This window comes from Gossypium hirsutum, chromosome D09 (assembly GCF_007990345.1).
Source record: "Gossypium hirsutum isolate 1008001.06 chromosome D09, Gossypium_hirsutum_v2.1, whole genome shotgun sequence".
NCBI classification, from domain to species: Eukaryota; Viridiplantae; Streptophyta; class Magnoliopsida; order Malvales; family Malvaceae; genus Gossypium; species Gossypium hirsutum.
The window spans coordinates 8627570-8649076 of NC_053445.1; the positions used below are offsets into that span (position 1 = coordinate 8627570).

Consider the following 21507-nt stretch of genomic DNA (forward strand, 5'->3'; position numbering starts at 1 on the left):
AAATTTTATAAATAATTAATATTTATTGCTTAAAAATATTTAAAATTTATATTTCATATATTAAAATATTAACCACAAGTTATAATAAATTATTTTTTATATTCTTATTAAAATATAATAATACTAACTAATTTAAACATGATTTAAATGCATATCTGTTACTCGATAATACCATATCTAAAATAGATATTTTATTTCTGAAAAGTATTTTTTAATAACAATACCAAACCAAAATTTTCAAACCATTTCTCAAAAATATTTTTTAAAAGCATTATTAAACTAGCATTAAATTAGGACAGTTGTGGAAAATTTTTATGTAAAACATAAAAAATATTAACATAAACAAATAATAAGTTTTAAGTTCAAAAATTGGAGTTTTTAAAAATCAAATAGCGTCCATGGCGTCCAATAATTTCAATTCAACAGCCAAACAGGCCCGAGATTCGATACTTTCACTTCCATCTATACGGTCTCGTCAACTCTCAACTAAAGTGGGGAAATGATAATCTCACATGCGTGTGTATGAAAAGTAATATATATTAGATAATTTAATAGTATTTTTAAAATTAAGTAATTATCTATCGTCATGAATTTTGATAATTAATTTGAATTTGAATTATCAATACAATTTATAAAAATAAACATAAATTTTAATTTATTGATTGGGTGTTCACTTTTTTAAAAAAATTTTGAATTTAAATTTAAAACAACTTAATTTAATTAGAAGGATAACTAGTTTATAACTGAACTCCAACGACCTCGCAGTGGCACGATTATTCCATGCTACCTACAGAGGAAAACGGAAAACTGCTGCAAATTTTAACTGCGTTAGATTTTATTTATTTATTAATCTACTTTACTTTTCACTGCCCCTCAAGAATTCCGATTCCCTTTTTATTTATAATATAAAAAGAAATAATATAATATTTTTATAAATAAAGAATTATAACACTTTTTTTCTAATTAAATATATTTTTTCATATTTTTTCAATAAATTATTATAAAAATTTATAAATAATTACATAGGTGACTTTTCAAACACAATATCATTATAGAAAAAAATTGAAAAACCCTGTGAAAACTGAACCCACAGCTCCTCGTTTCCTCTTCTTCTCCGTTACCGCCGTTGGGGCTTCCCCTATGTATATTTTATTTCTTTTCCTCCACCGGTAACTTCTTTGTCAGAACTCGTCGACGATCGCCGCTGCTGCCGTGTATCCTTCTTCTTTCTTTGTCTTTTCCTCCATTCTCTTTCCTTTTTCTCCTCCTGTTTTTTTCTTCTCCTCTCAGTTCTCCCGCTGCCGTGTCCGTCGGTTTCCGCCGGATCTGATCTCGTATTCAGTGTCGGAAATCCGTGTCGGATCGTGTCGACACTGGTACGGCACCCCTAATTGCCGAGTCCGGGTAACGGAGTTCTGATAAGTTTTCATTGTTTCTTTTACAGGTTAAGAAACTGTTCTTGGGCTGTACTATAGCTCAAGGAAAATGGTACTGTCAAGTTCTATTACTTTTTTATTCCTTAATGTTATGTGTCGTCGTAATATTCTTCCTGTATTTTTCTAAAAATTCTCATTTGTGCACTAGGCTGTCAGTTGGCTAAAAGAAATGAAAATTCTTTAGTTATTTAATCTTATATATATTGTATTTGATATTATGAATGTGTGTGTGGTTTTGTAATTTTTGTAGGATCAAAATGGTTCTGGTGGTGATGCTGATAATTTTGACTGGGATACCGAAGATGAGCTGGAAATTGATAATTATGCAATCGCCTCTCGCTCAGGAGTGTCACTTACCAATGGGGAAGCTGTTTTAGGCACAGCAGAGGTACTTGCCCATGCATAATTGCATCACATGGCATTCTGGAAATTTTAACATGCAAATCGTTTTAATGATTATGAAAATTATCTACGATGAAGTTTTCTTTCATTTTTAATTTCCAAAGAAACATTATAGATATTAATTGATGAGTTCCTATGGGAATTTTCTCTGGAGGTCACTGTAGTTTCGCATCTCCCTTTCATGCACTGCTTTATTTAGTTGATGACATTACCAATGTCCCTGGCTTAAATTTCATTGATTAGCCTCCATAGCAATGAATATGTATGCATTCACTAAGATCAAGCCTTTTTACTTTTGTGTCTATCCCAGTTATTCAAATACCTGTGTTTGCAAACAATTAATCTTCTCTCTTGTACTTACATATATCTTTTTCCTGGCATATAATAGCTAAGGGACAAATTAATGTCAAAACGAACTCACGGTTAACTTTTATTGTCTCAAGGTGAGCTCGTCTGCAGATTCTCCGAATTCCAAGTTAATTGATCATTTTGTTGGGATGGGGTTCTCCCAGGAACTTGTTACGAAAGCAATTGAGGAAAATGGTAAAGCTTCTAGGTCTTTACTACTTAGAGCACAAGTTTTTAACTCTTTTATAATCCTGCTTTCCTATTGTCCAGGAGAGGAGAATTCAAATTTGATACTTGAAGCTCTCCTTCAGTATTCTGTGAGTTGTACATCCTATTTAAAGATGCTTATTAGTTACACACCCCTTGATGATAGAGAGCTGCTGCGGCTTTTGTGGTGGAACTGTTACTGTTAAATTACTGACGTGTTAGTGTGCAGATTTCATAATAAGTTCTTGATTTCTCTTTTTCGCATGCAGGCAAGCTCGTTGGCTAGTTCTTCCAATTCCAAGTTGATTGATCATTTTGTTGGGATGGGATTCTCTGAAGAAATGGTTCTCAAAGCGGTTCAAGAAAATGGTAATAGTCCTTTCTCATTTTATTAGACATCACTTTTGACCTCTATTGCTTTATCTGTGGTCATGTCTATATTTTCAGGAGAGGGGAATACAGATACCATATTGGAGACTCTATTGACATATTCGGTAAGCTGTACACCTGAAACCTTTGTTTAGTTATTTCTGAAGCATTTATTATTTGTTTGGGAAAGAAACCTATTGACGTTACTTGGAATCTTGATATTGATGCAATAACAAGTCAACATATTCAGTGGTTCAGGTTATATTGACAATCCTCCCCAAATAGAATCGTCTTTCCGTTGTTGAACTATCTAGCAAATTAGTTGTTTGCTCTCTCTGTTATATCATGAATGATTAATTTAAGATTGCAGGCTCTTGAAAAGTCTGCTCCTGTGCAACAACATGCTGATTCTGATGACTTCTCGTCAGATTGTGAAGGGAATTTTTTGGATGATTTCACAGATATTGATAGTTCTTCTGATACCGAGGTATCTATCCTTTAATGTTACATTTGCACAATTTGCGGAAATTTCTAAAAGTTACCTTTTGTGAATACAATGAGAAAATTTAATTTTAAAAGCTGTTGTGCTTTAGTTTTCTAGCCACATGGATAATAAAATGTGGCCTATAGTCATTGATTTGCCTTTTTCTTTTTATAGATTTTATAATTTAGTTACTGAATAGTTATGTATTTTATCGCATTTTACTTGTAGATTATTTATGTATGTTGTTTCTTTTTGTATTTCTGTGCTCTAGGAAATAATTAATCCTGGTTCTGATGAGGAGAGTAAACTGTTGTACTTGACAAAAATGGGGTACTCAGAGGCTGAGGCTTCAGTAGCCATGGAGAGATGCGGTGAGTGTTTTTATTTTTTTCAAAGGAAGAACAACAAAACACAACTTTAGATTTGGTGCCATGTTAAGCATCCTACACAACAGATTGATTACATGCGAAGGACATGACTTGAATACAGGACCACACGAAAGCGAATAATTAATAGATGTGGAATAACACCACTTAACATAAAGTATCAAAATTGGAATTCCCAATAACCCATTGCAGACATGATAAATTTGCTCCAAGGGTCTGTACTTGTAGGGAAACCCAAGTGTTTTCTTTAACCCAAGGTTTCAGTAATTAACTTTCTCTCTCTTTGGCTTCCATCTTTATAGGAGAAGATTGCGATACTTTGGAGGTTTTATCCTAAGTCTTTTATGTTGCAAGAGGGGAATGTATTTCTTGCACTAACATTAGCTCTTCAAATATTGCAGGTCCAGACTCATCAATTGCAGAGCTGACAGACTTTATATGTGCTGCTCAAATGGCTAAGGCTGCTGATGCACTTTTCCCTGTTGAAGACAGGGTAGTCTCTTTCCCCTTTCCAAGAATTCACTTATTATAAGCTTTCTGAATATTTTGTACTTTATTGTTTCATGTTTACATTTTAATTAAGAGAATATGCCAATTTGCTGTAGTTTCTGTGTATGATTTTCGGTAAAACTTACTCTTGCCATCCAATCTAACAGAAGCCATTCTGCAATGGCTCTAATTACAATAAAAGGCGAAACTTGGGCTATGATTTGTGGAAAAGGAAGAAGCAGATGAAGCTTGAAAAGAAGCTTCTTAATGAAGATGATGATGCCCTTCATCTTCCTAATCCTATGATTGGTTTTGGGGTCCCAACTGAACCAGATCTGATAACTCAAAGAACACTTCCAGAAGCTACTGTTGGGCCTCCTTATTTCTACTATGAGAATGTGGCACTTGCTCCAAAAGGCGTTTGGAGCACCATTTCACGGTTCTTATATGATGTGGAACCAGAGTTTGTTGATTCCAAGTTTTTTTGTGCTGCTGCTCGGAAAAGGGGCTATATTCATAATCTGCCAATTGAGAACAGATTTCCCCTTCTTCCATTTCCTCCACGCACCATACATGAAGCTTTTCCGTTGACAAGGAAATGGTGGCCTTCCTGGGACCCAAGAACAAAATTGAACTGCATACAAACATGTACAGCGAGTGCAAGATTGACAGAAAGGATCCGCAAGGCTCTTGAAGCTTATGATGGTGAGCCACCTTTGAATGTCCAGAAATACGTTCTTGATGAGTGCAGAAAGTGGAATCTAGTATGGGTTGGAAGGAATAAGGTTGCGCCACTTGAAGCTGATGAGGTGGAAATGCTTCTGGGTTTCCCTAAAAACCATACACGAGGAGGAGGAATGAGTCGGACAGATAGGTATAAATCACTTGGCAATTCATTCCAGGTGTGTGACTTTTACTCTTTTTCTTTCCCATAATTGCTTCATTCCTATATATTAATGGTTATGATTCATGTATTTGATTCCTTTTGAGTAATTCTTTGGTTTCGAGATACATGATCCATGCTTGCAGTATTGTGCCTTAAAGAAAAAGCTTATTTCAGGTCGACACAGTGGCTTATCATCTTTCAGTTTTAAAAGACATGTTCCCTGGTGGGATCAATCTTCTGTCTCTTTTCTCTGGGATTGGTGGTGCCGAGGTTGCCCTCCACCGGCTTGGGATACCCCTGAAGAATGTTGTATCGGTGGAAATATCGGAGGTGAATAGAAACATAGTAAGGGGTTGGTGGGAGCAAACGAATCAGCGGGGGACTTTGATTGATATAGCAGATGTGCAAGAACTGAATGGTGATCGATTGGAGCAATTGATGAGTAGATTTGGTGGATTTGACCTTGTCGTGGGTGGCAGCCCGTGTAACAACCTTGCGGGTAGCAACAGACATCATCGAGATGGACTCGAGGGTAAAGAATCTTCTCTCTTCTTCGATTATTGTCGTATATTAGACTTGGTTAGATGCATGCAAAGGAACCAATGATTTGATGTAAAGGGGGCTGATTTGTGGATACTTGCTCCAAACTGTATTTATCTTGCATCTTCATTATTGCCTGAGCATAACATTGAAATAATGACTGACATTCTTTGCAACTTATGACAACTTCAAATTCTTAGGGAAATGAAAATTGATGGAAAAGTTGTTGGTTACTGTTTTCCCCAAGTTTGTTTGTCACTGGGAATCTTTCCATTTTGCTTGAGTATTAAACTTATATTATCCGGGTTTAGGAGTGAGTGGTGTACATTGGATATTTTAAAATAACAATGTACAGATTGGATGATGAAATTGATAAGGATATGGATGAAGCTTGATCTGTTACTTCAATTTTTTTTATTGAAGTATCTGTGCCCGACGTCCCTTTTGGATGCATATCTGGTTAGGGATATGGATATATTATCTTTCAAGGACCCTACAAATGCATGGAGAAACTTGAAAAAAGTTGAACGTATTCTTGGATACATTGCTCTACATGGTTATGATTTACGAAGATACGAACTTTCAAGATCTTATAAATGTATGGAAAAACTTAACATGTTTGTGTTGGACCCGTGCTTATATTTGTTACATACACTTAGTCTGAGTAGCATGATATCTGGTCTTTGCTACTTAGGACTTTTTTTCTTTTTTTTTTTTTTTGCGTGGAACATCTGTGTTTGATGCATATTTGGACATAGTTACGGAGATATGATTTTTCATAGACCTTCGATATACATGGAAAAACTTTAAAAGAATATTCACATCGAATGCATATTCATATCCGATATGTACATTTGATTTCCTCTTTAATGTTGAAAAACATGAGCTTGGAAATCTAAGCTTGTAGCATTCGTGCGAATCCGTAATCCCCCATGGGCAATGGGAGTGGGGTAGGATTGTTTCCTCCACTTTCGTAGTTATATCTATAATCACTTCATATTGTTAAATCTTACTTTTATTAATAAATTTTTAACTTAATATTATAAAAAAAAACACATTTATAATCTATTTATAAACATAATCTCAACGTAAACACGGACCCGGAATCCTTGGAATGCAGTAGGAGAACCGGCTCATGTATAGAGATGACCCAAAAATGAACTAGGATGATCCTTAGGTCGACAAGGATATTCAACAGGATCAACACCGGATCAAGCATAACACGTAGGGTGTAGTCCGCAAGGATGTTTAGACCAAGTACTTGATAACGCAACCATGTGACTTTGTATCAAGGTATTGTGTCGACTTCGAGACCCTCCAACCCTCTCTTTGGGGCTTCGGTCTAGTGAGCACTCAACTTTTATGATACAGAGCCGATGGTAGCATTAAGGAGTAGTCGAGATTGAACTTCATTGTATCTACAATTTACCTCGCTACGGTGCTTGGTTGCAGTTTTCAAATCCATGGTAGCAGCCAATACCATGAGACTTTTGATGGAGAGGATCCACTTGGGTGGCACTTGCAGAGCAAGCCACTCATGTCTCATTGTTAGTTTGTGTGAACATGGAACAAAATAATAACTAAGAATTAGAGGAGAGAGCAACCAAAGAGAGAATTTAGTATGACACATTGTAGATTTCCTACACTAAGTGAATAGTGTATAGGAATTTATGACGCTCCATAATAAATGGTAAAGACTTCTTATGCAAAATGACAAAGATGCAACATGACGAAATACATAAAAAGACGAAATTTTTTGAAAATTACGTGTCTTCTCGGGAATGATATATTTGTCGTCATCCCGTGCCTTTAAAAATTGTATCTCAATTGTCCCATGGGAGAGTCAGGTGGGAATGGTCTGCTCCAAGAGTGAAATTGTATCTTAGGCTTTCGAGCCATTTTTTATGTGAAATTTTCATTTCTTCTTCGGGTGTTATCTTTGCGCCATCATCCATGAACATCGGTTTGCTGCTTCTGATCTCCTTGTTTTGGGCCATCTTAGTTTGCCTGAGTTCAGTGGTATGAAGATCTAATGGGTCGAAATTACTGCAAAGTTCATAAGGATCTTGTGAGTCTTGCCAGTAGATTGGCGGGTCTGGTTTCGAATCTTTAATCGGTGGGGTTTTCCAATACGTATTCCATTGCGTTGATTGGAGTTTGTCCGTGTTGAAATTGTATTTGAGATGAAGTGGCTCCATTGTTGGAAGTTTGAATTTTTTATAGTGCATGAATTTATCATTATTCAACTGGGTCACATAATTATCCGACTAGTCATCCCGTGTTGACCTTTCTTGATTCATCGGCCAAATCTATCGCGGAACACAACCCTGTTCTGTTCACATAGTTTCTTTTGGACTTCTGTATACTCTTTCGGATGTTGGTTGATGTCAGTATGGAGGGAGTATTTTGTCCTGTGAGAATAGCAGTGTATGGGGAGTACTGGATGCAATTCATGTACATGTAGGGCCCGTAGAAGGATATGAGTATGACAATATCAATGTGGGTATAAGGCTTGTATTTTTTCCAGTTTTGGATCTATGAGGTCCACATCGGGATTAGTCTAAACCAATTAAGGAGGTGTTTAAAGGCATTTTGGCTCGGGCTAAAAGTATGCTTTTTTAGGTAGATTGTTCCCTGGTGGAGTTTGTTCCGGGTTTTGAGGAAAATTCTTACCTGGAATTCAATGGCAATGTGGTATATGTGACACATGTACCAGAGGAATCAAAGGGTGTTCTGGGTGAAATTAATCCAATGGTGCTCTGGGAAGCAAAATAGGCGAATGAACGGGTGGCTTGGATGTATGACTAATGGTTGGATTGATGTGTCTCCCATGGCCTTAATTAGCATGCGCTGATATTTGATGAGGGTTGGCAGTTTGGGAGAGAGTTGATGAAGTGGGAAGTTGGCTTCCATTTTGTTCAGGGTTTGTATATATGGGATGGTGCTTTTGGTGGAAAAGGAAGAGCCTTGGGAATGGTAAGGATCCATGACAGCGATGACTGGTATTAGTTTAGGCTGAGGAGGTCTGGATAGCAAGCTCGGGACGATGTTGGTGTTGCTTTTTATATGCTCGAAGGCAAAACCTGTATTGGCTGAACCATTGTGCCCATCTTAAGAGTTGAGCGTTAGGTAGTCTTTTCGTTTTGAAATTCAGCATTTGGTTAAAGACTGCCATGTCAGATTCAATAGTAAATGACATTCGATCAGGTAAAACTCAAATTTTTTAATGCCATATTTTACATCTAGTATCTCTTTGAAGGTGGAGTGATAATGGATTTCTGAGTCCTTGAGTCATTCGCTCTTGTATCTGCATATCTGTCGTCTTCCGCTTATCTTTTCGAGGAGTATTGTAGACCAATACTTGTCGCTTGCATTTGTTTGAATCTTGCGTGACTGTTCACCTTGGAGGGAATCATTAAAGTTGGGATCACAGTAGACTTTTCCCTTAGTGTTTTTATAGCCTTCAAGTGCTTCTGATATAGGGTTGTGCGCGGACCAAGATCGAGTTGCCAAGTCACGAGATAACTCCTACGAAGTTTTAGACGATCAGATCTGAAACGAAACAGCAAAACTTAATTAAAATCAATTAGATCTGAAAACTAAAAATTCCTAATTCAATAAAGAACAGCCAAGAATCAAACACTTATGAATAGATGTTCTTGGAAGCCAAGAACACGAAATTAAGCCCCAAGATTAACTTCCAATCAGCTGAATCTATCAAAGAACACAAAACAACAAATAAATTAAACCAGAATTACGAAATCAATTGAAACTAATTCTAGGGATTGGACGGCAAGAAAAGAGGAGTTTTTGTGAAATCAAAAACGTTTCTTTATGTCTAAGGAAGTGCCGAATCAGATCTTGGAGTTTTGAAAAGGCTGAAACGCAACAAGAACAGCAAACAAATTAGCTAATAAAAATCGACACAAGCAGAAATTTAAAAGAGATTGAACAGCAAGAAAATAAAGATAAAGTCTTAAGAAGCCTTGAAACCCCGAAAGATTTTACAACTCCCTTCAAACGGCTCTAATCTCCCTTCCAATGAAGATCAATGGCAAGAAGAAGGCTAAAGATGGCTCCCACAATAAAAAAGAATGTTAAAACTACTTCTAAAGAAAACTCAAGAGAAAATTCTTGATAAACTCAAAGAGAATTTTCACTCAAAGCAAATCTGAAATTTTTAATGCAATTGTAATGTAACAAGGGTGGCTGGCCATGCCTATAAATAGGCCTTATAACTATTTCCTAATCTCATTAGGAAAACTTAAAAAAAAAACCTAATTAACAAATTTAAGAGGGAAATTCGGCCAAGTCATTTTAATGGGCTGCTTGAGCCGAATTTTTACCTATAATACTCCTAAAGTCTAAAAATTAAATTAAACAATTAAAATTTTTACAAATTGGGTCACTTTAACAATTTGGCTTGATTTTCAACTAACTATGGTTTGACTTCTTAGTTGGGCTTGGAATCCTTTTATTGGGCCTTGCCTTCAAGAACTTGGGCTTGTAGTCCATCTCCTACCGAAATTGGTTCGTTGATGCTCGTAACGGAGATCCAATGCGCTTTGGCTGCAAGATTCGGTTTCTTGGACCAAGATTTCCAAGATTTGAAATCTTGATTTTCTTGATTCTTGAAGTCGCTCCAAACAGCAAGATTGGGTCAAAATTCGGTTTCTTGATTTTCTTGAAAACAAGAAAGTGAATCTTGATTTTCTCTTTCTTTCGTGTACACATCTAAGGTCTTGCTAACAAATTCCTGAATGGTCCCATTTAGTTTGGAACGCATTTGTCGGGCCTTTGACCTCGTTATTGGGCCTTGTGGTAATTTGAGCCCATCACGTTCTTGAGCTTGGGTTGGGCCTTTGTGACTCGTATCAACTTCAGTGTCTACTGGTCTGGAGATTTTTTTCAATAGTTCTATGAGGGGACTACTTGAGGTTGTTCTTGGTTCCTTTTAAGAGAAAAGTACTTTTTAGTGAAAAAGTGCTTTTCAAACGGGAAAAAGAACGGGCCCTAGATATTCTCGTTGGGTTCGGAATGAACTTACTCATGTAGTTTACGATTCTGAAGAACCGTTGCACTTGTCTTTTCATGATATTTACATCAGGGAACTATTGAAGCTCTTGGGCGATGTGGGGCTGCGCTATGTACTGTCCATCTTTCAAGTGTATGCTTAGGAAGTTGATCTTTGGCATGCCTATTGCCATCTTCTGTTTTGAAAACATGATTTTGCGACTCTGGACAAGGCATTAGAACTTGTTTATTGTTATGGTAGAAGTATTGAAGCAAAAAACTAGAGAGAAAGGAAGGAGAGTAGAGAAATCATATAAGGGAAGAAATGGAAGTTGTGTTGAATTTTCTTAACTGCCTTGCCCATCCCTGAATAGTGCTAACTAGTTGGATTTTACCTTTTCTAAATTTGGACTTTATGTTAAAAGGTGTCCAACATTAACCCTTGTAAAATAAGTTTGTTTATATTTATAAATGTTGTAATTAGCATTTTGAAGCCCGCTATAGTTATTTTTTATGGGATAAATATTAAATCTATACATAAATTTTGATATAATTTACAGTGTTATACATTATCTTTAATTCGGTGCATTTGCATACATTAAACTTTTATTTTGGTTCGGTTTTCACACTTCACTTACCCCATTATCTATGTGGCACAATTTCTGGTTAAATCATGTGTAAATTGTTGACATGACCTTTTATTAGGTTAAAAACAACAAACAGATTTAAATTATTCCCACCTAGATTAAAATGATAAAAAATACTTAGAAAAGAGGTTTCTTTTTTCCCTCACAATTTTTTTTATTCTAAGTCGAAATAATTTAAATTTATTTGTTTATTTTTTTAACATAATAAAATGTCATATCAACAAATTTTACATGAATTAACGGAAAATTGTGTCATGGAGACAATAGGGTTAGTAAAATGTGAAAATTGAACCAAAATTAAAATTTGATGTGCACCAAATTAAAGTTCTTGTATAATATTACAAATTGTATATCAAAATTTATGTATAATTTTGGTTTTTATCCATTTTTATTTATATATGTTTATGAAACTTTTAAACATATAGTACTCGATATATTTTTATATTTTTATCATGGTATCTATACTATTATTTAAGTTTTTGTCTTAATTGATGTCACAAGTCGATTAGAACAAAATCAGTTAGAAAATGATAAAAAGATCATTCATTTTTTAAAAGTAAGTTATATTATTATGATAATATTTTTATCTTTTCGTATTTTTAATCAAGAATTATGAATTTTGATTTAAGATGATTAATGCCACAAAATAAATTCAAAACTATTGGGGCGTTTGAATTGAGGATTAGAGGAATAATTTCATTTTTATTAATATTTTTGAAATTCTAAAAATGAATTTATCTGTTCGGATAAAAATAATGAAAACTTCAAAATTTGTAAAAAAAATTAAAAGAGAATTTGAGTAGCTCAAATTAATTTCAAATTTCATCTTTTTCAAAATTCTTTTATTTCAATTAATACACATGGTTTCATTATGAAATAAAGATTTTAAACTTCAAAATATAATTTTTTATTTAATTTTAATATATATTTTAAATTTTATATTATTTATTTGTAGTATCATTGCTTTTCTTTTTATAATTATTGTTAAACTCATAAAATTTCAATAGTGTAAAATTTTAAATAATTAATTATTCAAACAATGAATGTTAATATATTGAATTGATGAATATTAACATTTTTAAAATTTCTAAAATTTAAAATTTTCATCCAAACATATTTTTATGCTTTTATTTTATTTTATGGTATGCTGATATTTTAATCAAATTTTTATTTTAGAAATTTAAATATGTTTACAAATTATAAAATACATCTTATGGCATATGACAATTCACTATTTCTAACTTCAAAAAAAAATCATATTTTACCATTTCATATTTTTTATAGTACGTTATATCCATTGATAATAATAATAATAATAATAATAATAATAATAATAATAATAATAATAGTTTTAAAAAAGCAATATGGTTTGATTTTTTATAATATAAATTAGGGATAAATATAAAAAAAAACTATACATGAACTTTGATTCAATATGTAATATCATATATGAGCTTTGATTTTGTACAATTTTCTATATGGAATTTTAATTTGATTCGTAAATGTATCATGGAGGCCTCTATACTAGGAGTTAGATTGCATTTTGCCCCTTTTACTCAAATAAATGGACAAATTAGTTTTTGTACATTAGATCAAATAGTAAAATGGTCATTTCTATTAAAAATTTCATTTATTTCTATTATGAAAAATTAACGTAGTTGACAAAATAATCAGACTGTTAAATGTGGTATGCTACGTATACCTTATGTTGACATACAAATACCAGTTTTAAACAGTAAAAATAGATGAAATTTTTAACAGAAGGATAAATTTGCTCTTTGATTTAATATACATGGACTAATTTGCCCATTTATTTGAGTAATGGGGCAAAATGCAATCTTACTTCTAGTATAAGATTCTCCATGATATTTTTACCAACTTGATTCAAATTTCACAAATTACTAACAATATTATCGAATTAGCGCCATTTTATGTTGATATATTACATACACCAATAATTATATTAATCCGATATGAAAATAAATGCATATATTTGTTGATACACAATATCAACAAAAGTGGAGAATAAAGAGAAGGGGGCGGTGTCGGAGGAGGTTGGTTCACCCATTCTAGGGCAGAGAACTAAAAAGGTAGAGGGACTCATGCAGAAGTGGTAGTGTATTAGAGTTGAGAGTGGAGAGAAGTCCCTTTACTAAATGGTATCTTAGGATATTTATAAGTAAATGATGGTTCCTACTAATTATGTTACTTAATGGACTTTGGGTGGCTCAATAGAGGGTCCAACCGAGTCCAAATTGAAGTAGAGATGTATCAGTATTTATTCTTTACATGTATTAAATTAAATTAAAATTAAAATTTCATATTGACAAAACACATTAAACTAAAACAAATTTATTATTTAAATTTAATATTTACCCCCATAAATTATTAACGTGTTCCATTGATGGTAATACATTATTTTATCATCATATGGTAATTCACATTAATAGATGAATCTTTTTCAACAATTTTTTTATTTAAAAAAAAGAAAATTTTCTTCTTAAATAAAAAAGTTCTCAGCTATTTTTTAAAGGGTTAAATATTAAAATTATAAATAAACTTTGATCTACTGTGTAATGTCGTGTATGAATTTTAATTTTGTATGATTTTATACATGAAATTTTTCTTTGGTTTAGTTTCATAAATCACTAACAACATTATCGAGTTAGCACAATTTTATGTTAATATATTGCATACACAAACAATTATAGTAATCCGATATAAAAATAAATGTTGTATTCATTTATTTAAATATGCATAATTAAATTAAAATTAAAATTTCATCCATACAAATAAACCACAATTCAAATTTGGTGTATTCCTTTTTGAAATCCATTACTTTTTTCTCATGCTCTTTTAATTGGGTTATGTATCAATAAAGGCCCATTTATGAAATTATTTACGAAAATAGGCCATTTCTAAAAATAATTACGGGTATGGACCGAAAACTCAAAAACGTGTTGACGTGAACTCGTTTTCAAGGGATAATCTAGAAAAAACATTTCCATGTCAACGCTTTTTTCCTTGTGTTAAGCAAAAGCGTGTTGACGTGGATGAGCTTTTGCCCATGCTCTAATGGCTATCGAAATAGCCATCGGACTAAATTTTTAAAAAATGTCATTTTTTAAAACATTTTCAAAATAGACCAATTTTTTTTGAAAATTTATGAGAATAAGACTTTATAAAGACCCAAAGTGGCAACACCAATTTTTTTTTATTTTTTGGTGCCACCAATTAATGTGAAAATAAAACTTACAAAAAAGATCTTTATATAGACCAAGGGAAACCAATCTTTATATAAATCTTTACACTGCTTAAGAAAACAAGAGAAATGAGACTTTAGTCTTTATAAAGATTTGTTTTGTAAGTTTTATTTCCACATTAATTTTTGGCACAAAAAAAAAATAGTGCTGCCACTTTGGGTCTTTATAAAAGTTTATTTTTGTAAATTTTTTAAAAAATAGTCTATTTTTGTAATATTTTTAAAAATGACATTTAAAAAAAAAATTAGTTCGATGGCTATTTTGATAGTTGTTGGAGCACGGTAAAAGCGCATCCATGTCAGTGCATTTTTATCTGACACAAAGAAAAAAATTGACGTGAAAATATTTTTCTGGATTATCCATTGAAAACGCGTCTACGTCAGTGTATTTTTAAATTTTCAGTCTACATTCATAATTATATTTAGAAACGGCCCATTTGTGTAAATAATTTCGAAAATGGGCCTTGTACATAACCCCTTTTAATTTCTCCAGATTTAATTTTAAAAAGAGGATAATAAGAAGAACAGCTGTCCAAAAGCGCGTACTTTCGGGATATTTTGGTTCATTTTAATTTAATAATGAAATCCAAATAAAAATAAAAATAAAAATAAAAATAAAAAATAGAATTAAAAAGCCTATAAATTTTCTCCTTCTATCAACAGCCTATTTTGAATCTCTCTACCTTTGTTTACGGAAACGCAGCGAAGAGAGAGAACACAGAGCCAAGAAAAACCCTAAAAATAGCAGAAAAGTTATTGCCTTTTAAATTTCGATATTCAAAAAATCGACTGTCCCTTCAGCTTCCTCGAGACGATAGCGTCAGGTACTTAGGTTTCCGTAAATTCTATTTGAGTTTTTCATATCTGAAATTTGTTTTTATATTTTTAGATGCCAATCTCAATCCCCTCTAATATTTGATAAAAGAGGTGAGAGTTTAGGGTTCCAACTTCTAATTACCCCTTTTCAGATTTCCTTTTCATAAATTGCATTTGGCTTAAACTGGGATCACGGTTTTAATTTTTATTAATATAGTATGTGATGAGGAAAAGTGGGGGTTTTCCGTATTGATTTTGAATCTGGCATCTGATTGAATGTGAAGCATGTAGGTGTTGGGAGTTATTTCTTCTTATTCGTTATTATTGTTGGAGTTGTTAGGTCAGCTTTAGTCAGAGTCTGCATATGCACGATTAAGCATGTAGTTGTTGGATTTGATTGAATGTGAAACTTTTGATTGCTGGAGTTATTATTGTTCTAGTTATATTGCCATCCGTGAGTTCCGAGGTTAGCTTAAACCTGGGAATGCATGGTTAAAGTACAAGTGCAAGAGGTAAAAGGAAAAGTAATGATTTATTATAAATGAAAAATTGATTAAAATGGAAATTCAGCTCATGATTTTGGTTATCCAAGCAATTTACATTTTGAGTTTGTAGTTATGATTTCTTTTATTAGTTTCTCATTTGCTCCTTTTTGGAGTTTTTGGTGCTTGTAGATTTTTATTGTTGCTTTTCTTGCAATGGCTGCTACTGCAACTGCTTCTTCTGCGGACCCAACATTTGCTCCGCCAGATCCCACTCTTCCCAAACCATGGAAAGGCCTAGTTGATGGTAAAACTGGTTATCTCTACTTTTGGAATCCAATGACCAATGTAACCCAATATGAGAGGCCCACAATTGTAGATTCTGTCCCGAAGTCTTCCCCAATGCGTTCTTCAATTCAGATTCAGCAATATTCTGAAGTGCGTTATGGGTATAATCCTGACAAGGAAAATGATCGTTATGAAATAGGCAACAATGGTGCATCAAAACCTGAGCCAGTATCAAGGTTTAACCAGGTATTTTTTCTACTTCTTTACTCTAAATCTTGCTCTTGATTCATTTGGTTTCTTGTTGGTCTTAGTTGAAATTGAAAATTAGTACATTTGCCTTAACTTGAGTAATGAAGTATGTCCCTTTTCTTTCTAGTGTCTAAAATTTTCAATTTGTCGCATTTGATTTTGAATTGGTTCTTGTTAAACCGTCAAAATTCTTGAAGCTTGGGTTTTCAAAAAATTAAAAGTGTTAACTTATAGATAGTTATATATGTCTGTTCTTCTAACTAGGATTAATTTGATGTTCTTAATTTGCAATAGAATGCAAGTGGTGGACCTATTCTTCCCCATAATACACCTAATGGGACTCACGGCTCTGTGGTTGGAGGATCTTCTGCTGGGAGACATGGATTAGTGGCTGAGGGAAGTAATTTGTCTGGTGATGCATATCGCCATCAGCATGAGATAACTGTAACTGTGAGTATGATTGTTACGATATTTTATTACCCATCTTAGTTTTCTATGTTTAGTCAGGGACTTTGGCTTCTGAAAATATCATATTGCTGGGTAACTGATAATGTTTCATGGATCAAATATTTTTCCTTAAATTTTGTCAGGGACATGAAGTGCCTTCACCCTTTTCATCATTTGAAGCTACTGGCTTTTCTTCTGAGATACTTAGAGAGGTATACTATTCTTCTCCTATATCCTTTTGGTCTTTATGACATTGGTGGATTTTAAAGTCAAATCTTGTAAGTTAAATCTAAGAATGCAAGTTGAATGTTTCTCGTGTAAAGTTCTGTGGTTGCTTGAGGTCCCAGTTGAGTGTCAAACTCATGTAATTCTTTTGCCATCTTTACTCTTTGTCGCAGGTGCGATGTTTGCTCCTTGGAGGAGCTAATGTCGTACGCTGTGGTAGCCTCTGTGGGGGCCTTGCTTATAATTTGAGGTGCCCTTGTATGGTGGACCAATTTTTGGAAGGGCTTTCTGAATGATCTACGTTCGGAGCTGGGACTGCTGTTGCTGATAATTCAGTCTGCCACTCGGTCCGAACGGATGAAGGGGCCTCCTGTTCCAGCTTGCTTCAGCAAGCATTGGCTGCCTGCATACGGGGGATGATGCTTCTTCTGGCATAAATCACTCCTGTATGACAAACCAACCAAGTCTTGAAGGTGGTACATCTGCTCACAGAGGATCCTGAATTTTTCTTTCTATTGCTTTTAACAGGTACACAGTGCTGGGTTTTCTGCTCCGACCCCAATCCAGGCTCAGTCGTGGCCAATTGCATTGCAAGGTAGAGACATTGTGGCCATTGCTAAAACGGGTTCTGGGAAAACTTTGGGTTACCTAATTCCTGGATTTATGCATCTCAAGCAATGCCGTAAAGATCCTCGAATGGGTCCAACTGTGTTAGTATTGTCACCAACAAGGGAGTTGGCTACTCAGATACTAGATGAAGCTCTCAAGTTTGGGAAATCCTCAAGAATTAGTTGCACGGTATGTTACCATTTTTTGAGTCAAGATTTCAAATTTGTTTGTCTTTTGTTGTAGTTTTATCATCCTTCAATTGCAGTGATAATGTTTATTATATTTATTACTTGGGATGATCTACCAATTATGATTTTTATACTTACGTGAGTTCCCATATGTTTTTTTGCAGTGTTTATATGGAGGAGCACCAAAGGGTCCTCAGTTGAGAGAGATTGAGAGAGGAGTAGATATTGTGGTTGCTACTCCTGGCCGGTTAAATGATATTCTAGAGATGAGCAGAATCAGCCTTCGTCAAGTTTCTTACCTTGTGTTAGATGAGGCTGATCGCATGTTGGACATGGGTTTTGAACCTCAAATAAGGAAGATTGTGAAAGAAGTGCCTAGTCGCAGGCAGACTCTCATGTACACGGCAACATGGCCAAAGGAAGTCCGGAAAATTGCTGCAGATCTACTCGGAAATCCTGTTCAGGTCAACATTGGCAATATCGATGAGCTTGTTGCAAACAAGTCTATCACACAGGTTTATACTCCATTATTGCTAATCCTGATTTTAATTCAAAGCAGAAAATGGCCATTATTTTGTAGTTTCTATTATGGAGGAAGGGCTACTTAAATGTCCTATAGAATTAACATTTCTCTTGTTTTGCAGTATGTTGAAGTATTATCACCAATGGAAAAACACAGAAGATTGGAACAGATACTGCGCTCCCAAGAACCTGGATCCAAAATCATAGTTTTTTGTTCAACCAAGATGTGTGATCAACTCGCCCGCAACCTCAGTCGACAGTTTGGAGCTGCTGCTATTCATGGAGACAAATCTCAGGCTGACAGGGACTATGTACTGAATCAGTTTCGAACTGGGAGGTCGCCAGTGCTTGTTGCTACTGATGTTGCTGCTCGGGGTTTGGACATTAAAGATATCAGGTAAATCTTCAATATTTTCATGTTGACTTTATTACATCTGCTATGTTGGTATATCATGATACTGATTGCATTATTTAACATCTTTCTCAGGGTAGTAATAAACTATGACTTTCCCACTGGAGTTGAAGATTATGTTCATAGGATTGGAAGGACTGGAAGGGCAGGTGCAACTGGATTGGCTTATACGTTCTTCGTCGATCAGGATTCGAAGCATGCTTCAGATCTCATCAAAGTTCTGGAAGGAGCAAACCAGCTGGTGCCCGCTGAACTTCGTGATATGGCTTCACGTGGTGGTTTGATGGGAAGGCCTAGGCGTTGGGCTCCAAGTTCTGGTGGCTTTGGTAGGGGACGTGGTGGACGTACTGATTTGGGCTATGGTGGCTGGGACAGTGGAAGGGGTGGTCGTGGAATTTCTACGTCCTCTACCTGGCCTGAGAAAAGCGGCGGAGGACGTGGAAATGATCATGAGTCTCGTGATAGGTAAATAATGATCTATTATACTTAGTATAGTAATGGATTTGTGTCGGTCTTTGCATTATGCTTTTTTGCGGTATTCGGATATCAATCTTTGACATTCACCCCTGTTTCTTAACCCTTATATGTATGAATAGGTACAATCGTGGTTTCCATGGTAGTAATGATAGGAGACGAAGTCGCAGTCGAAGTCCTGCTGGTTGGGGTGATCGTCATAAAAACACTGGCCATGATCGTAGCCGTAGTCGTAGTGCTGACAGGTATGATAAGGGTCGTCGCTTACACGACGAGATGATTAAACGTGATCGGTCACCCCCACTGCAACAACACATGCCCCCTAACAGTAATGGGATTTCAAGGGAGCCGAGAAATTTTATAGATTGACGGAACCCTTATCGCAAGGAGGACTTTGGAGGATCATATGGTGATTCTCAGCACGAGCGCAGAAGATCTGGAAATGTGAATGGGCCTCATACAGGTTCTGGCAATGATGAAGTAAGGCAAGATACATCCGTATGATCATCGATCTCCTTTACCTCAGAATTGAGGCAATATGTTGGTTCTATCTCTGCCTTTTGTTACTCTTGAATTACGTAGAGCTAGCGGCAAAGGCATAGAAGTTTCAGAAGTTTGACATTTCAAGTGGAATTTTTTGTTGATTTATCTTTAGATAATTTCCGAGTGTGTTCAGAAAGGTGGCAAAGTTGTAACGTATAATGTACTATAATGTGATGGATATGAGTCAGAGCTGCAAAATTATAAGTACTAATAAAGTAATTTATTTTTCAGCGCATTGAAATTTATCCAATTAGCTAACAGTGACAGGATTCACATTGAGAAAATACTGAGGCTTAATCACACGAGGAATATTCATCGAATTGTAGAAATCCAAGAGTTGGAAAATAACAATTTTCCATCAAATCTTTAAATTGAGGTATGAACTCTCAACTGCTACCCAAAGAGTGGCCGGAGGGACGGTTTCTCAATGATGTTGATTCCTCGATCTCATACTTCTAGATCCGGATCTAAATAATATGTCATTTGACATGCTGACAAAAGAGAATGCCTAGCGCTACAAAGATAAGGATGATGTTTCCCAAATTTATAGGAAACTAAAATGGGTTTCAAAATCTAGAAAGGAAAGCATGCTGGGAAAGAAATCTATTTTGCATATGAATGTCTCCCTGATTATTGCTATTTCTCTCATTTGTGGGAGATTCGGACATAGCAGGAAGGGGTGTACCCACTGCCTGAGTATTTTACTTATCCAGGCTTTGCCATCCTTCACCATGGGATGACTTCGTTGGTCATGACCTTGCTAAGAACAACACTTCACCAGGGCTCGTATGTGGCTCGTATGTGGGACTTTGCCTAGTTCATCTCCATCCCATTATTGCCCATTCAAAAGACTATTGTGCTCCCTAAGTGACCGACCATGATGAGATCTTTGTTGTACACATGTCAAGGCCCAAGGCTAAGAAATGATCACCCTCACTTATAAATACTCATCTTTGGGAAGACTCTTACATGTCTCCTACCACTCCTTCATAGAACTAGAGCACCTTGAACCCATAACTGTACCTTTAGCAGCTCTCGACACACTCCCCAATATGTGAACTGCTATCTCTTCCTCTTACATCATTTTTCCCTCAACAACTCAGTGCGGTAAGTGTGGATCAACACGACTTTTCCCAATGAGAATGTCTTCGAATGCCTGACTACCTCCACCCATCCTTCTACCTAGCATGTTGGTTAGTCACTCATAAACAACAAACCATGAAAACCCATATATTGATGTCTAGGTAGGCTAGTTTCATGAGTAGCCTAAGCATGTAACACCCTTTGCCTGACTCGGTCATCAGGTCCGAGCTATGGAATGCTACATTCGTTGCCGAAGCACCCACTATCAGATTTACAAAAAATAATCATTCAAATAAGAAACTATGTTTTAAACACATTTACATTATATTAAACAATCAAATCCAAGCCTTAATCAAGCTTACAAAAGCTTTTTTATTGACCCGAGCACGAAATATGATCAAATTGCAAAGTTTTAGAATTTCAAGGCTAACATTGTGACATCATCGCTTCCACGTTGAGACGTCGCCAAATAGTTTGTGACGTCGCGACGTCACACACTGTTGGCCGATTTTGTGATGAAGAAAAAAGGTTATCGGGATGAAGACTTTATTTTTGATAAAATTTGAGCCCTTTGGTACCTAGTTTAAAGCTTTCAAAGCAATCTATCAAATTGTATATCATATATAAACTTCAATTGAGTTTACAACACATCAAAACATACCAAACAATTCATTTAACTACTTATAACCAAAACCAATTT

The 21507-nt window shown here is 35.0% G+C and overlaps 2 protein-coding genes across 3 annotated transcripts; both read left to right on the forward strand.

Moving 5' to 3' along the window:
* The first annotated feature begins 1033 nt into the window (after positions 1–1033).
* Positions 1034–5780, forward strand: LOC107892277 (DNA (cytosine-5)-methyltransferase DRM1). The gene is made up of 12 exons (XM_016817310.2): positions 1034–1214; positions 1445–1488; positions 1687–1824; positions 2282–2381; positions 2457–2503; positions 2663–2762; positions 2841–2887; positions 3133–3249; positions 3518–3617; positions 4034–4125; positions 4289–5023; positions 5182–5780. The coding sequence occupies exons 2-12, from the start codon at positions 1486–1488 to the stop codon at positions 5611–5613; spliced, it is 1911 nt and encodes a 636-aa protein (XP_016672799.1). The 5' UTR covers positions 1034–1214; positions 1445–1485; the 3' UTR covers positions 5614–5780.
* Positions 5781–15128: 9348 nt separating this feature from the next.
* On the forward strand, positions 15129–19959 carry LOC107892276 (DEAD-box ATP-dependent RNA helicase 14). Of its 2 annotated transcripts, XM_016817309.2 has the most exons (10): positions 15129–15293; positions 15960–16074; positions 16147–16301; positions 16599–16754; positions 16895–16963; positions 17505–17774; positions 17938–18288; positions 18418–18692; positions 18783–19172; positions 19304–19959. In XM_016817309.2, the coding sequence occupies exons 2-10, from the start codon at positions 15984–15986 to the stop codon at positions 19548–19550; spliced, it is 2004 nt and encodes a 667-aa protein (XP_016672798.2). In that variant the 5' UTR covers positions 15129–15293; positions 15960–15983; the 3' UTR covers positions 19551–19959. The 2 variants fall into 2 exon arrangements, with proteins under 2 accessions (XP_016672798.2, XP_016672797.2); XM_016817308.2 differs by having other exon boundaries at positions 15960–16301.
* The last annotated feature ends 1548 nt before the right edge of the window (positions 19960–21507 follow it).

Excerpts from the sequence above, each read along its gene's own strand:
- LOC107892277 (XM_016817310.2), top strand. Across the intron at positions 2,382-2,456 it reads GAAAGCAATTGAGGAAAATG|GAGAGGAGAATTCAAATTTG; the intron begins GTAAAGCTTCTA and ends CCTATTGTCCAG. Across the intron at positions 5,024-5,181 it reads CACTTGGCAATTCATTCCAG|GTCGACACAGTGGCTTATCA; the intron begins GTGTGTGACTTT and ends AGCTTATTTCAG.
- LOC107892276 (XM_016817308.2), top strand. The coding sequence starts at position 15,984 with ATGGCTGCTACTGCAACTGCTTCTTCTGCGGACCCAACATTTGCTCCG. Across the intron at positions 16,302-16,598 it reads CAGTATCAAGGTTTAACCAG|AATGCAAGTGGTGGACCTAT; the intron begins GTATTTTTTCTA and ends AATTTGCAATAG. Across the intron at positions 18,289-18,417 it reads CAAACAAGTCTATCACACAG|TATGTTGAAGTATTATCACC; the intron begins GTTTATACTCCA and ends CTTGTTTTGCAG.